This window comes from Chroicocephalus ridibundus, chromosome 13, assembly GCF_963924245.1.
Source record: "Chroicocephalus ridibundus chromosome 13, bChrRid1.1, whole genome shotgun sequence".
NCBI lineage: Eukaryota > Metazoa > Chordata > Aves > Charadriiformes > Laridae > Chroicocephalus > Chroicocephalus ridibundus.
The window spans coordinates 13,191,442-13,206,346 of NC_086296.1; the positions used below are offsets into that span (position 1 = coordinate 13,191,442).

At 67.1% G+C, this 14,905-nt stretch overlaps 2 protein-coding genes across 3 annotated transcripts; one reads left to right on the top strand and one right to left on the bottom strand.

Annotated features, from left to right (window-relative positions):
* Positions 1 to 964: 964 nt before the first annotated feature.
* SLC8B1 (solute carrier family 8 member B1) lies at positions 965 to 6,900 on the bottom strand. Of its 2 annotated transcripts, XM_063351315.1 has the most exons (15): positions 6,334 to 6,897; positions 5,691 to 5,843; positions 5,540 to 5,592; positions 5,376 to 5,434; positions 5,004 to 5,108; positions 4,725 to 4,892; positions 4,532 to 4,639; positions 4,390 to 4,446; positions 4,012 to 4,142; positions 3,674 to 3,815; positions 3,212 to 3,333; positions 2,859 to 3,012; positions 2,689 to 2,769; positions 2,074 to 2,138; positions 965 to 1,985 (listed from the first exon to the last, which is right to left on the bottom strand). In XM_063351315.1, the coding sequence occupies exons 1-15, from the start codon at positions 6,487 to 6,489 to the stop codon at positions 1,788 to 1,790; spliced, it is 1,752 nt and encodes a 583-aa protein (XP_063207385.1). In that variant the 5' UTR covers positions 6,490 to 6,897; the 3' UTR covers positions 965 to 1,787. The 2 variants fall into 2 exon arrangements, with proteins under 2 accessions (XP_063207385.1, XP_063207386.1); XM_063351316.1 differs by lacking the exon at positions 4,390 to 4,446 and having other exon boundaries at positions 6,334 to 6,900.
* A 2,322-nt stretch (positions 6,901 to 9,222) lies between these two features.
* Positions 9,223 to 13,508, top strand: PLBD2 (phospholipase B domain containing 2). The gene is made up of 12 exons (XM_063351453.1): positions 9,223 to 9,463; positions 9,655 to 9,748; positions 9,853 to 10,011; positions 10,471 to 10,571; positions 11,017 to 11,231; positions 11,318 to 11,412; positions 11,489 to 11,649; positions 11,789 to 11,884; positions 12,207 to 12,278; positions 12,395 to 12,547; positions 12,701 to 12,863; positions 12,976 to 13,508. Exons 1-12 carry the CDS (start codon positions 9,273 to 9,275, stop codon positions 13,141 to 13,143), a joined length of 1,668 nt encoding a protein of 555 aa, XP_063207523.1. The 5' UTR covers positions 9,223 to 9,272; the 3' UTR covers positions 13,144 to 13,508.
* Positions 13,509 to 14,905: the final 1,397 nt, after the last annotated feature.

Genomic DNA, 14,905 nt, shown 5'->3' on the forward strand with positions numbered 1-14,905 from the left:
CTGCTTGCGTGGGCATATTTCGCACGCGTGCCCTGCCGAGCTGCTCGGAATTCTTGCTCCTGGACGCTGCAGAGCCCAGCTTCCCTGCTGCCCTGGTTTTTTCCTAAACTTTAAGATAATGCTTTCAAACTTAGGGTTGTTTTTTTTTTAAAGCTACCCCAATGCAACGCTTAAGGTTAGAGGGGTTGGGTTTTTTTGACCCTGTACCTCTCTATTGGTACGTTGGCTGCGGTTTCGATTGCTTTAGCTCCGCTGTGGGTAAGGAAGTGGGGGCTTGTCTCCCCAGATAATTCCAGCAGCTGCTGGTGACTGGTGAGCAGGTTCAGGGCAGAGCCAATAGCTGCAGGCACAAGGGCGCGGGATTTTTTTTTGTGTGTGTGTGTGGTTAAAAAAAGGAGAAATGCTGCAGGCCCAGGAGGCTGCTGGCACCCCGAGAAGGGAGCAGGAACCCCGATCCGGCGGTTGTGCTTCTTGCAAAACAGCCCCTCTCTTGCCGCGGAGCAGAAATGTGGTTGTCCGTCCGTAACGGCAGTTTGCTTTCTAGCCTGGACCTTCCGCCAGGGAGCAGAAGCTCCAGCCCACCCGCTCCGTGTCCCCTGGGCTGTCCCGCTGGTGTCCCCGTCCCCGGGGAGCTGAGTAATGCCCCTGGCAGCCCGTGCTGACCCCGGGCCCGCACCGCCGTGACGCTGCGCTTCCCAACCCTGCGACTAAATGGCCGAGTCAGGCGCATGTGACCGGTGTTGAGAAATCAACTGCTGCTGAGCCCGGAGGAAACCACTTCCCCCGAGCCGCTGGGTGAAACGTCCGCGGGGGTGTCACCCCCCCAGGCCCCGCTGCGGCTGCTGGCTCAGCTCCGGAGAGTCTGGGGGTGTCCCCTCTCCCCCTCCAAAGTCACTGTGCTGGGTAAGGGCTGTGCTACACTCCGCAGAGCGGGAGAAAACGGCCTCACAGCAAACAACACAAGTCGAGGTTGGGTTTGTGTTTGGTTTTTTTTATTGGAATTTTTTCCTTTTTTTCTTTTTGCCAGAGGTCACACTGCGTGTGGAAACCTCCAACTCCTTTCCTACAGCTCCGTCTGCCCAAGGAGGAGGAGAAAAGTAGGATCTGAAACTCAGGTTGAAAAACATCACTTAAAAAAGCAGGGGAAACCAGCCTCCCTTGGTTTGTTTGGTTGTTGGGGTTTTTTTCTTTCTTTTTTTCTCCCCCCTCCGGCTTTGCTTGCATTAAAACCAAGCGCTGCCCTGGAGCTCTGTCACACCTTAACCCCACCTCGCTTCACCCCGGCTGCTGTTTCCCACCCGCGGTGTGAACACGTCACGTCCTTTTGCAGTGACAAACTTGTGCTCGGACCTTCCCACTTATCCCACCGTAGCACGACTGGCCCGGCCCTGGCCCACAGCGGCCAGGATGGAGACGGGCAGGGGCAAGTAAAGCGGTTGAAGAGGTAAAACCTCTCCTGTGGCTCACCCTGGGCTGGAGCCACCATCTCCTCTGCCCCTGCCACCAGGACCGGAGGAAGCCAAGGTCTTAACCTCGCTCCTCGGAGCCACCTTGAGTTAAACCAGGTTAAACAGCAGGGAGAGGATGCAGCTAACGACCAACAGCTCCTTTCCCAAAGCACAACCAACCAACCCTCGTCCTGGAAAGCAAAGCCTGAGATGCCTCCGGCACGGGGTGGCAGTTGAGGTTGGGGTGTCCTTGTCCCCCTGGCAGGGGGGCCCAATCCGGGGGGGAGGCAGAGGGAGAGCCGGGGATGGATGCGCATCTCCTGCCAGCGGCGGGGCCGGTCAGGCGGCGGAGAGACGGATCACCCTGAACTCGGTCAGCAGGGCCACGCAGAGGAAGGCCAGGTAGTAGAGGATGAGGCAGACGCCATAGGCCTTGCCCAGCTGGAAGCACTGTGCCGGCACCGACACGAAGGAGAAGACCAAGCTCAGCCCCAGGGCCCTGGCGAGGATCCAGACCAGGAGGCTGTCGGGCTCCAGCTGCCGGAGAGATGGGGAGTGATGTGGAGTGACACCGGGGTCCTGCGGCCAGCCTGACGCGCGTCACTGCGACCAGGGGCAGCCTTACCTTCACCACCAGCTGGCTGCTGGTCATCTGCAGCAGGCAGCCCAGTCCCACGCCGACCAGGATGTCTGGGGCACGTTCAGGATGGAGATGCAGCACAGGGGACCTCGGAAGAGCGACGGAGCCGGCCACAACCCTCCCGTCCTCAGGAGGGGGACACCACCCCCCCTCCTCCTCCCTGCCTGCGCCCCAGGGCTGTTGCCCAGCCCAAAGTGTCGCCTGTTTCTGGCGAACACAACCTGGAGCACTCAAGGAGCTTCAGCCTGGTCTGGGGACCACCCAAAGCCTCCTGGATGGTGGCACAGCCTCTCTCCCTCCTTCCCTTTGGCAGATCCCGAATCTGCCAGACTCCAGCCCAAAACTCCACCTGCTGGGGCTGGGACAGCAGTCGGGGACAGGAGGATGCTGCTGGCTCCGTCCACACAGGTCCCAAACACCACACCAGTCCCTTCGCACTGTGCAGGCGCCAGGGAGGTTGCCACCATCCCAGGGTCCTGCCCAGCTCCTTCCCAGGGGTGCCCCAGGAGCGGGGGCTCTCCCAGGGCTGCAGGCAGGGAAACTGAGGCAGCCCCTGCCCCATGCACCACCACCACCACCCCCCTGGCACCCAAAGGATACTGAAGATGATGCCCCCGAAGCAGGCGGAGAAGGCCATGCGGGGATAGCCCTGCCGTGCCATGGTGAGGTCGGAGAAGGTGTCTGCAGAGGGAGGAGGGGAGACCTTGGGGGGGTGCCAGGAGGACGGGTGCCCCTGGGGCAGGCAGCGGGTGCAGCGGGGGAGCCCTCACCACCGATGCTGTTGCCCCAGGCCAGCAGCGTCAAGCCCAGCACAGTGTTGCTCAGCTGGAAGATGATGCCCAGGGTCCGGAGGATGTTCACCAGCTCCGTGGCCGCGGCGTTGATCCACATGGCACTGGCCAAAAACCCAAGGAAGGCAAATACCTGCCGGGCAGAGGGGTAAGCTGGTCCCTGGGTGCATCCCGCAGGACCCTGCACCCCTCCAGCCAGCCGTGTCCCTCCTGGGGACACTGGGGACCGGGAAGGAGGTCCTGTCTCCTGCTCTGCCCCCAGGACCCTCAGCCCGGAACAGAGTGGGCTGGTCTGGTCTCTGGTGGACATTCAGGGCTGGGGGACACCTTACGCAGTGGTACTTGGGTGGCTCCTCATTGCTTGTGGTGATGAAGATGATGATGGCCAGGACAGAGCCAACCAGCATGATGAGTCCCCAGACTGGGAAGACACCCTGGATCTGGTACAGCCCATCTGCAGGTGGTGGAAAGAGGGGGCATCAGAGCAGCCCCGCAGGCACTGCACGGGCTGGGGCAGGATCTGACCAGGCTCGTGGCATTAAAGCCTTGTCCCCTAAAGCCACCTCTACCCTTAGCCCTCACGGGGCTGATCCTCTCTGTGCCTCAGTTTCCCCCAGGACCTGCGGGGAGGACAGAACCATCCAGCTGCAAACCAGGCCCTCCAGCTTGGCTCTTCACTGGCCCATCCTCCCCAGCACGGGGTGCCAGCTCCAAAGGGCTCCTACAGTCCCCAGGGCTTTGGTGGCCGTCTCTGTCCCATCCCCTGGGTGTCGGGAGCTGCCCCAGGCTCTTACAGGTGCCCGACTTCAGCGTGAGGACGCAGAGCAGGGGGCTGGTGAGGACGTGCAGGCAGTTGAGGGGTCTCTTCCAGTTCAGGTCGTCCTTGTCAGGGTCCACCACGGGAACGGTGAGCAGCAGCACCAGCTCCACCGGCACCTGGGGGGAGCAGCCGTGAGCGGGGACTGGGGACCCCCAAGGTGGGACACCCTGGGATGTGCCCAAAGACCTGTACCCCACCCGCCTGCCTTTGTCCCATCGCAAAGCCCAGGGGTGACACAGCCCCAGGGGCCAGCAGGGCGAGGAAGACCCTGTGTGGGGGCTCCTCCTGGCTCGTCTCCCCCCAACTCCTCACCTTGAAGGCCTTGAAGACGCGCCAGTACCACGGCTTCCTCCTCCACTTGCGGTAGTCCAAGGGGCTGAGGGCGGTGGTGAGGATGCGCAGGGAGGTCTCCTGGGAGGGGAGCAGGGGACGGTACTCCTCGCCTGCGGGGGGACGTGGCGGCTGAGCAGGGTGGGGGCTCCCTAGTCCTGGTCCCCCCGTCCCTTCCAGCACGGGGCTGCAGTCACCAGCACAGCCCCGGGGAGATCCCCCTGCCCCAGGGTAGCCCCTGGCCACAGCCAGCCCATGGGCTCGGCCACGCTCACAGCAGCAGCCTGGGGGTCCCTGGGTCCCCCAACAACCCCCGGGGACAGAGCGGTGTCACCCCCGAGCCCACGGGGACGGACATACCGTAGTCCCCACTGTTGGTGCCCGAGGACTCCCGCTCTTCAGTGTCTGTCGGCATCTCTGGGGGGGGAGAGGAGAGGAGGGGGTGGTGGGGGGAGACCCCAGCAGGCCGGGGGTCCCACTGGCACAGCCGGGTGGCCCTTACCTGGCTCCCAGGATCCGGGGGGGGGCAGGCCTTCCCCCCGCTGCCGCCGGTGAATCCAGGTGCAGAGCACCACAGTGAAGACATAGAAGATGTAGAGCCCCAGGTAACCTGGGGTGGGGGGAGCGATGGGGGGGGGGGTTATGGCACCCCCAGGCTGCTCCCGCCACCCCCCCCAGTACCCCATAGCACTCACCCAGAGCTTCTCCCAGCGTGATCCTACCGAAGTAGAGGACCATGAAGGTGAGGAAGACGGCCACCATGTAGAAGATGACATCCCTGAGGAAGGGCCTGGAGGCGGCCGTGAAGGGCTTGACCAGGGCGATGCCCCCGGCCACCACTGTGGTCACGAACACGCCAGCACCTGCCAACGCAACGGTTCCCTCTCAGGGGGGAACATCCCACGGCCCCGCAACGTCCCTCCAACCCGTCACAGCCCCCTGAGCCAGCAGCCCCCAGTGGGGGGTCTCCTTACCAAAGATGGCCCCGATGGCCAGCCCCGCCGTCCGCGGGTCAGAGAAAGCCACCACAGCGCTGAAGACGTCTGGTGCCCCATTGCCAAAGGCCAGGAAGGTGACACCATGGAGAGGGGACGTCAAGGAAAAGACCTAGTGGCCTCCTCCCCGCGGGGACACGGGGCGCCTGCCCGCTCCAGCCACCGCAGGACTTCTCCTGGTGCCAGCACATCGATGCTCACCCCACCACCGTCTCCACCTCACGCTCCAAATTGTTTTACCCCAGCACGGTGCCGAGGGTTTGCAGAAGTGCCCCCATCATGTCACCTCCCCCTGTCCCATCCCTGCATCCCCCCTCCCTGGCCGAGGTCCCCCGTGACCCCCCAAGGATACTGCCACGTTGTGAGACAGCTTCAGGTTGGTGGAGATGGCCGATAAATTGGGGCAGAAGCTGGAAGGGCAGAGGAGGCGGAGAGGGGTGATGGGGCTGCTCCGGGACAGCGGGGACTCCCCACTCACCCCGGGGACCGTCCCCTCCTCCGGGGGGGCTACTCACAACTTCTCCGCCGTCACGCCGAGGATGATGAACAGGTAGAGGAGCCAGAGAGCCTGCGGGGTGCGGGATGGCAGAGAGAGGGGTCGGTGGGGTCTCCGCACCCCCAGAGCTGAGCACCCCCCAGCAGCATCATCCCTGCTCCCGTCCTTACGTAGAGGGTGACTGCCAGGGGCAGCAGCCGGGGGGGGAAGACGCAGAAGACCCCCTGGAGGTAGTCGAGGAAGCCGCCCTCCAGCCGGCAGTCGGGGTTGCTCCGGATGAAGCGGCACCACTCGGAGCTGTTGTGTTTCCGCACCTCCCAGCACTGGCGGGGCAGAGCAGGGGGTGCTCAGCTGGGCACCCCGAGTCCCGTCTCCCCCCCCCGCACCGAGCACCCACCGCCACCCCGAGCACCCACCGCCCGCCAGCCGTGGGGCCCCCTGCCCCTCTGCCGGGCTGCTTTCGGTAGGTCACGGTCATCCCTGCCTCAGTTTCCCCATCTGGGTGCGTGGGTCAAGGGCTGTGCCAGGGCCAGCGGGGGTGTGAGCTCTTGTCCCCATCTCTGTCCCTGTCCCCAGGGCCCCCGCGTCACCCCCCCCACCCAACCCCGGGCCATGGGAAGGCATCGGCCTGGCAAGCGGCGAGGTTTCCAGAGGAGAAAAACCATCAGCGCAGGAAACCCCGGTGAGATCCCGGCTGCGATGGCGGGGACAGGGGAAGAAGAAGCGGGGACGGGACGAGGACCCCACCACCCCGGCAGCACCCGCATTCCTCCCGCCACCCCAACACCCGCCCCCCCCCACCCCCGCACTCACGTCCAGGCCCCGGCCGTGGCTCAGAGCATCCCCCCCGGGAGGGATGGTGCCCCCCAGGTCCAGCGACAGCGGGGTCCCGGCTGCCTGCGCCCCCGCCAGGCTCAGCGCCCCGGCCAGGCTCAGCGCCCCGGCCGCCCCCACGGCACCCTGCCCCATAGCTGGGGGGGGGGGGGGGGGGGGGAGCCCCCCAGGGAGGTGGGGGGGGGGTGGGCACCTACCGCTGGCGGCGGCCCCCGGGGAGGGAGAGCAGGGGCGGCTCCCGGGCCCCCATCCCGCAGCCCCCCGGTCAGGCCGGAGGAGGGGGGGATTAAAAATAAATAATTAAAAAGAAAAATAAGAAAAATGGAGATAATGATAAAAACCCGCTGGAAAAAAAAAAAAAAAAAAAAACCACAACCCAAACACGGTGCCACGCCACGTCCTCGCCGGGGGGGGCGGTTCAGCCCCGGGACCGCTTCCGAGCGCCTGCGGAGCAAAGGGAGCGGGGGGAATAGCGCGGGAGGGGGGGACACCCCACGCAGGACCCGGGGACACGCGGGAACCCCCCCCCCCCCCAAGGCAGGGAGGGGACGGGGAGACCCCGGTGCGGGTGGGGATGGGGGACCCCCGGGGGGGGAGGGGGGTGTGCCGGGGTGGGGGGTGCTGGGGGGAGCCGGGGGACCCCACCCGCCCCGCGGACCCACCGTGGCGGCGCGGCCCCGCTGTTGTGCGCGGGCAGCTGATTCCCCCCCCGCGTCTTAAAGGGGCCGCCACCCTCCGCTCTTAAAGGGACAGCGCCGCTTTTTCACATGTGGCTGGCAAGGTGTCGGCCGCGGGAGGGAGGGGGGAGGGGGGGGGGGTGTCTCTCCCCCGTGTCCGTGTCCCCCCCAGCACCATCCCCGCTCTGTGCCCCGTCCCTGCGGGCTGCGGCACGGCAGGGGCTGGACACCCCCGCTGCGTGCTGTGCCCACCTACCCCCCCACCCCCCCCTTTGGGGTGACCCTCTGAGACCGGGCATGCTCGTCACAGGCATGGCCGAGGATGTTGTCGCCGGGGGAGGAGCACGGCGTCGAACAGCTGGGCTGTGGTGCACGGAGTTGTGCAGACCCCCCCCCAGCCCCCCCCCCCCCCCCCCCGTGCTGGTGGCCCTGCCACCACGCAGAGGGGCCTTTGCTGCTGCCAGTGTCCCTCTGCACACCGAGCTATGGCATGGCCGGCGTCCCCTGCTCCAGGACACCCTGCTGTCCCCAGCCCCGGCCGTGTGGCCCTGCCCCACACAAGCCCCCGTGATGGGTTTTCGGGGGGAGGAGGTGACTATCAGCGTGTCCCGAAGACCCTCGTGGGATTAAAGGGTCCATTTCCCACACTGCCCAGTCTCTGACCGAAGTCACAGGCTGTACTTCCCTCGGAGGGCAAAAAAAGAAGGGAAAGGGAGAAAAATAAAGACCCAAAGGCAACACCCAGCTCAGAGGGTCTCTAACAGCAGCCCGGGTCCAGTCTGGCACCCAAAGGCCTGTGGCACCCACTGGGTGCAAGCCTTGGCCCTGCCAAGCGCTGCCGGGAGCCAGCCCAGGGAGACAGCGCTGCTTCTGCTCAACTGGTTTTCCCGGTTTTAGGCCCAATTTTGGTGTCTCGGGTCCCTGCTCACGCGGGCAGTGGGTACGCCGTGCTCCCACCCGGGTTTCGGCAGCCAGGTCTTGCTGCGTGGCCGGGGGCGGGTGGCCGGCAGGGTCCCACGCAGCGCCGAGCGCGGGAGCCGGGAGGTGGGGGCACTGGGTAGCACTGGAAAATCAAACCAGCAGCAACTGGGAGGTGGCGGGGCGTGCTGGGTCACGCCGCCTGCCCACAGGAGCGGTGCCATCGGGGTGCTGCCCTGCCCAGAATAGCCCCAGGCATGTGGCACCTTTTCCGGCTCCGAGGCTGATCCAATAAAGGGCATTACCGGTCCCATCCCACCGGAGATGGGGCCCCAGTAGCACCCCCACTCCAGCAGCTCCTGGCCGAGCCCCCTCGCAGCACCCAGCGTGGGCTCCGGAGCTTTGGGGTGAAGCTCTGTCCCTCCTCCATGCTACCTGGCACCATGCCGTGGCATGGCACGAGCGCGCCAGGCCTCGGGCAGGCGGCTGCGGTGGTGCTGGGGGTGACACCAAGCCTTGGGGCTGTATAGGGCCAGGCCGTGGGGACTCTCTGAGCCCCACGGTGGTCTTGTCACAGCGGGCTGGGGGCTCCCAGCCCTCTGCCCCCACCCCGCCGGGACACCCTACACCTCCCGGGGGGGGGACTTTGCCCGCTGGAGGAGCAGGGCAGGCGGTAAACAGGCGCCGGCTGGGATTGCACAAGGTCGGGGCTGTGGCAGCGCCGGGGCCCGTGAGGTCGGGCACCAGCACCTCGTGTGTCACCCCCCCACCCTGAACCCCCCCCCCATGGGGCCCAGACACCCCCCCCCCCTCCCCTAACAAAGCCATCAGGCTTTCACTGAGCCGCTTCCCACGGGCCACAACCGGCTGGGGTTGGACCCCACGGGGTGTGGGGGGTTGTCCCCCCACGGGGGACACACCGGGTGCCCTACGACGAGGGGGCCCGCGGCTGTTTGGGGCGGCGGGGGGGGGGGGGGGGCACGACGACCCAGACGGGGGACGGGAACCTGCGCGTGTCTCCTGCGGGCGGAGGGGCTGGGGGGGGATGGCTGGGAGATGGGGGCGTGTTGGGGGGGGGGGGTGGGTCTGTGCATGGGGGGGTCACGATGGGGGGTTTATGGGGCGGGCTGCGGGGCCCCCCCACCAAAGGGCAGGCGGGCGCTGGGCGGCGCGGCCTGGGGGCAGGGGGCGTGGCCACCTCTACGCCCCGCCCCTAACTCCGCCCACAACCGCGCCTTACGCGCGGTTGTGGGCGGAGTTAGGGGCGGGGCGTAGAGGTGGCCACGCCCCCCCTCGGTCACGCCCGCCGCCGCCGTCCCCGCCATGGCGGCGCTGCGGGCGCTGCTGGCCCTGTCGCTGGTCACCGCCGCCGCCGGGGTAGCCCCCGTCCCCCCGCCGCCCCGCAATGTTTCCGTGCTGCTGGAACCCGGCTCCGGCCAGCTCCGCGTCTTTCCCGGCCGCCACCCCGCCGCCGTCGCCTGGGCCAGCCTCGACGACCGCATCCCCGACGTCGGGTAGGGAAGGGGGCGGGGGTCGGGATGGGGACCGGGGCTCGCACGGAGCCCAGCGGGGATGGGGCGGCGGGGGAAGCCTCGGGGGACCCGTCGCGGGTGGGGCGCCACGCCCCCCCCCCCCCCCCCCCCCCGTGTCCGGGCCCCCCCCGCCCCGTGTCCATGTCCCCCTTCATGTCCGTGTCCCCCCCCAGCTGGGCCTTCCTGGAGGTGACCACCAACGCCTCGTACAGCGACAGCCTACAGGCCTACGCCGCCGGGCTCGCCGAGGCCGCCGTCTCCGAGCAGGTAAAGGGAGTGACCCCCTCCCAAATCGGGGTCCTGAGGGGCACGGCACGGTCCCTCCCCCCGGCGGACCCCCGCCGGTGACGCCGCCGGCCTGTGTCCCCCAGCTGATGTACATGCACTGGATGAACACCATGGTGGGCTACTGCGGCCCCTTCAAATACGAGAGCGAGTACTGCGAGAAGCTGCGGAGCTACCTGGAGGCCAACCTGGGCTGGATGGAGGAGCAGATGGGGAAGGGGCAAGACCCCGAGTACTGGCACCAGGTGAGGATGGGGTACCCCCACCCAGCGTGGACACCCCCCCCCCCCCCCCGCAACAGCCCCCTGGTCTAATTGGGGATTTAATCAAGAGGAGGGAACAGGGCAGCGAGGGGCGCGCGGGGTCCTTGGCCGGGCTCCAGGAGGGATGACGGGGATGTGGCCATGGTGGAGCCTCCTCCCCTGGGCGACTCATGACCTTCTCCCTGCCGGAGCCTCACGTGCTGCTGTTGGGGTGCACAGAGGGTGGCTCCCCGCCCCCCCCCCCCCCCTCCCCCCGGCCACCAGTGCTGAGTCACGTCCCCGCTGGCGGTGACACTGGAGGTCCCTGCCTCTGCAGCAGCGCCGGGACATGCCGGCTGTGCTGCGTCCGCTGGGGGATGGGGGGGAGCCCGCCCCCGCCACGACCCCTCGCCCCTCTTCCCTGCGGGAGCCGAGTGCCAGCTCTGTCCCCTGTCCCCGCAGGTGCGCCTGGCGCTGCTGCAGCTGAAGGGGCTGGAGGACAGCTACAACGGGCGCCTGGACTTCCCCCGCGGCAAGTTCACCCTGGCGCCCTTCGGCTTCCTGTGAGCTCCTTCTCGGAGGTGATGGGGGGGTGGTCGCCCCAGGGCGGGCTTGGGGTGCTGCTGGACGGGGGGGACTGTGGGGACATTTCCTGGATGTCCAGGGATGCCCAGTTCTGCCCCCGGTCCCCTTCACCCACCTTCTCTGGGCGTTTGGCCTCTGATGCTGGGGCGGGATGGAGACAGGGCAGGTTCTCCTCCTCCCCAGCACCGTGGGCTGGGTGCTGGGTGCCCCCCCAGGCCTGCTGCAGCCCCCTGCCTCAGTTTCCCCACTGCTCTGCTCACCCTTCCCTCCCTGCTCAGGCTGCTGGGGCACTTGTGCCTGCCCCAGGGTGGGATGGAGAAACACCCTGCAGCCCAGACAGATGGACAGAGAGCTCTGAGCCAGCTCGGTTCCTGGGCCAGCCTGTCCCCCACCTGTTACCCCGTGTTTCGTGTCCCCCCCCAGCCTGCTGCAGTTGGGGGGTGACCTGGAGGACCTGGAATCTGCCCTGAACCGCTCCTCCCTACGGCGTGTCCTGGGCTCGGGCTCCTGCTCTGCCCTCCTCAAGCTGCTGCCGGGCCATCGGGATCTCCTGGTCGCCCACGACACCTGGAGCTCCTACCAGTCCATGCTGCGCATCATCAAGAAGTACACCCTGCCCTTCCGCACCTCGGCCGGCAGTGCGTGGGCTGGGCTGGGGGGGCGGGGGGCTGTGTCTGACACCCCCCTTTCTGATGCTCCCCTGCTTTTGCATCCCCTCCTCCAGGCGATTCTCAGATCCCCGGGAGCATCCAGGTGTTTTCCTCCTACCCCGGCACCATCTTCTCCGGGGATGACTTCTACATCCTCAGCAGCGGGTTGGTGAGTGGTGGGGGGTCTGGTCTTGGGGGCGCCCTCCCCGGCCCCGCTGCCCTCCCCGTCACTCCCCTCCCCGCAGGTAGCGCTGGAAACCACCATCGGGAACAACAACCCGGCGCGGTGGAAGTACCTGGATCCGCGGGGCAGCGTCCTGGAGTGGCTGAGGAACATCGTGGCCAACCGCCTGGCCCGCAGTGGTCCCGAGTGGGCCGCCGTCTTCCGACGGTTCAACAGCGGCACGTGAGCGGGGTGGGATTGGGGTGTGGGAATGCCCCTGCCTCCGCTGGCTGTCACGGGAAGGGGGGATGGGATGGAGGGAAGCTCCCCCCTGGGCGGAGGCCGGCTGCCGGAGGGATGCTTTCCCCCTTCTCCGTGCCAGGTACAACAACCAGTGGATGGTGGTGGACTATAACGCCTTCACGCCGGGGAGGGCCAGCCCGCCGCAGGGCGTCCTGACCGTGCTGGAGCAGATCCCGTGAGTGCCCTGACGCCTCTCCTCTCCCATCCCCATGGCTTTGGGGAAGCCCTAGGGGTCCCGTCTGCCCCGGCCGAAGGGGTGGGAGTCAGCCCATGGGGATGCAGATGGAGGCAGGAGCTGCCTGCGCTGCCCCTCTTGTGGGTACGGGCTGCCCGGGGATGCTGGGATGCAGGTGATGGGCGCCCAGCACCCGTGGCTGCGGTGGGAACCCGGCGGTGGGGACCCCCAGCATGTCCGCCCCCCTTCCCAGCATGTCCCCCCGCCGCATCCCCGCTGGATTTCACCGCTGCTCTGACCCATGCTCTTCCTCCCGGCGCAGGGGCCTGGTGATGGCGGCCGATCGGACGGAGCTGCTCTACCAGCAAGGCTACTGGGCCAGCTACAACCTGCCGTGAGCTCCGTCCGGCCTCAGCCCACCCCACCGATGCCCCGTAAAGGGGGACAGCCGATGCTGTGGGTCAGGCGGGTGCTGACTCGCTGGGTTCACCCCTCTCCTCCCCCCTCTAGGTACTTCGAGGAGATCTTCAACGCCAGCGGGAACCCGGAGCTGGTGAAGAAATACGGCGACTGGTTCACCTACGACAAGAACCCGCGCGCCCAAATCTTCCGCCGGAACCAGACGCTGGTCCACGACCTGGACTCCATGGTCCGCCTGATGCGGTGGGTGCCGGGGACCCCCCTGAACCTGGGTGCTCCCCACCCTTCCCCAGGGATTTGCAACCCCCGGGGGTGACTTTTTCATCATTATAAATGTATATATATTATATTTTTTTTCCCCACCTTCGCCACCGCTCTCCCTTGGCCGCTTCGCAGCTCCAACAACTACCTGCGGGACCCGCTGTCGCGGTGCCGGGGCTGCGACCCCCCCCAGAACGCGGAGAACGCCATCTCTGCCCGCTCCGACCTCAACCCCCCCAACGGCACCTACCCCTTCCCGGCCCTGCGCCAGCGCTGCCACGGCGGCACCGACATGAAGGTGGGGGGGCCAGGGCAGTCCCGGGGAGGGGGGCTGGCAGTCCCTGCTTGCCCTTTCCCCATACTGACTTGTACCCCTGGTTTTTTCTCCCCCCCCTCCCCCACGACACCAGGTCACCTCCTCGGGCATGGCCCCCACCTTCGGGCTGGTGGCCGCCAGCGGCCCCGCCTGGGACGACGTGCCCCCCTTCCGCTGGAGCGTGTCCCCCTGCAGCGCCCTGCTGCACATGGGACATCCCGACCTCTGGACCTTCCCCCCCGTCAAGGTCCGCTGGGACTGAGCGGGCGCCGCTGGGCTGAACCCGTCCGTCCATCCTCTCGTGGGCGTCTGTCCCGCGTGGGGACCCCTTTTCGGGGGGCAGCTGGGTGGCGGTGGGGGTCGCAGCGCTCTCCCCTGTCCCCAGGGGACTGGCTTTGGGCGCGAGGCAGGGGTCCCTTGCTCCCCTGGCTCTTTCTGCTTCTGCCTCTCGCTGCCGCATCCCTGCGGTGCTGGCTGCGCCCCCTCCCCGCCGGGGGGCTCCGGCCCCGGGGCTGGAGCCTGGTTTTGGGGGGCTTTTCCTAGAAAAAAGGGGGGGTGGTCCTGGAAGGCTGGGGCTCGCCCGCGGAGCAGAGAGAAGGAGAGTGAGCTGGTTTGGCTGTGACAAATAAAGCGGTTTGCGCGCAGCGGTGGTGGTGGCTGTGCTTTGCGCTCCGCCGAGATTCTCTGGTGTCTTGTATAAGGGTTGGGCTCGCGCAGAGGGCTTCTCCCCCCACGTTCACGGGGTGCTCCCTGCTTCTCCGCTGCCTCCCATCCCTGGCGGGAGGGGGTGCAGCCAGCCAGGCTGGGCTCTTTTGGGGTGCAGGCTGCTAAAATTTCCCTGCTGCTGCGTCAGGCTGGGTACCCACTGTGGGGCAGAGCTGCTGCAACGGGGGAGCCCAAGGTGTGGTCCCACCACTCACCCCCCAGGACAGGGTGACGGTCCTCAACCCTTTTGTCTTCCCCTCCTCTGCCACCTGTGTGTGTCCGTGTCCCCCCACCCCAAAACTCCCCTTGCAAAATCCTCTTACCGCAGCTCCCTTGATCCGCTCCGTCTCGTTAGGAATAACGAGGTCATTACTGGGGGATTAATGAGCTGGTGCTCGGCAGCGCTTTGAAGGCGCCAGGTTCCCACCGGGGCTGGGGGCCCCACGGCTCCCCGGGGGCTGCACAGGGCCGGCTTGCAGCAGGTCTGGGCTGTTGGGGTGCTGGCACCCCAAAAGCTGGGATGGGTGCTGGGGGTGTCCAAAACCCGCTGTGCTGGGGGGGCTGCAGGTAAGGTGGGGGGTGGCGGAGCCTGTGCCCATGTCCCCTGGTGTCCCCATGGTGTGTGGGCTCCTACGGCTGGGAGCGCTGCCTGGGGGCGGTGGCTCCGTGCCTCAGTTTCCCCGGGTAGGAGGAGGTCACTGCCACCGAGTGACGGGGCAGAGAGGAGGGACAGGGACATCGATGTGAAGGACGGGGCATGCCGGAAAGGCGGCAGCAGCTGCGTCGCTGCTTCCCTGGCTTATTTTATTTTCTTAAAAGCGGAAAAACAAACAGAAGTGGTTAAATACCGCCCCAGCTGCAGCGGCGCTTGGCTGAGGCCGTGTCACCCGGGGACACTGGCCAGGGGATGTGACCAAGTGACAGCCTGGCATCGCCTTCCCCGGGACAGGGACGGAGCCGAGGGGGATGTGGAGTAGGAAGGGACCCTCCAGCATCCCGGGACTGAGCCGAAACATGGTGCCCTCGCCGAGGGGGTCCCCGGCCTCCTCCCTGTGATGCGGGGGGGGCTGTCCTTGTGCCCCAGCGCCTGCCACCAAGGGTCCCCAGGGCCCATCCCTGTCCCATCCCCAGGGAAGCGCTTGCAGCCCCTCTGCCCACCGCGGGGTGAGGGGATCGATCCATGGGCACCCAGGGAAGCTGGGGCTTCTCTGCCTCCGCGCCTTGATGCCCCTGTTCAAGAAATCCTCATCGTCCCTGGCATTTCCAGTCCCCGATGTCCCAAAAGCAGGGTGGCTCAGTGGGGAGGCGCCTGCTCCCTG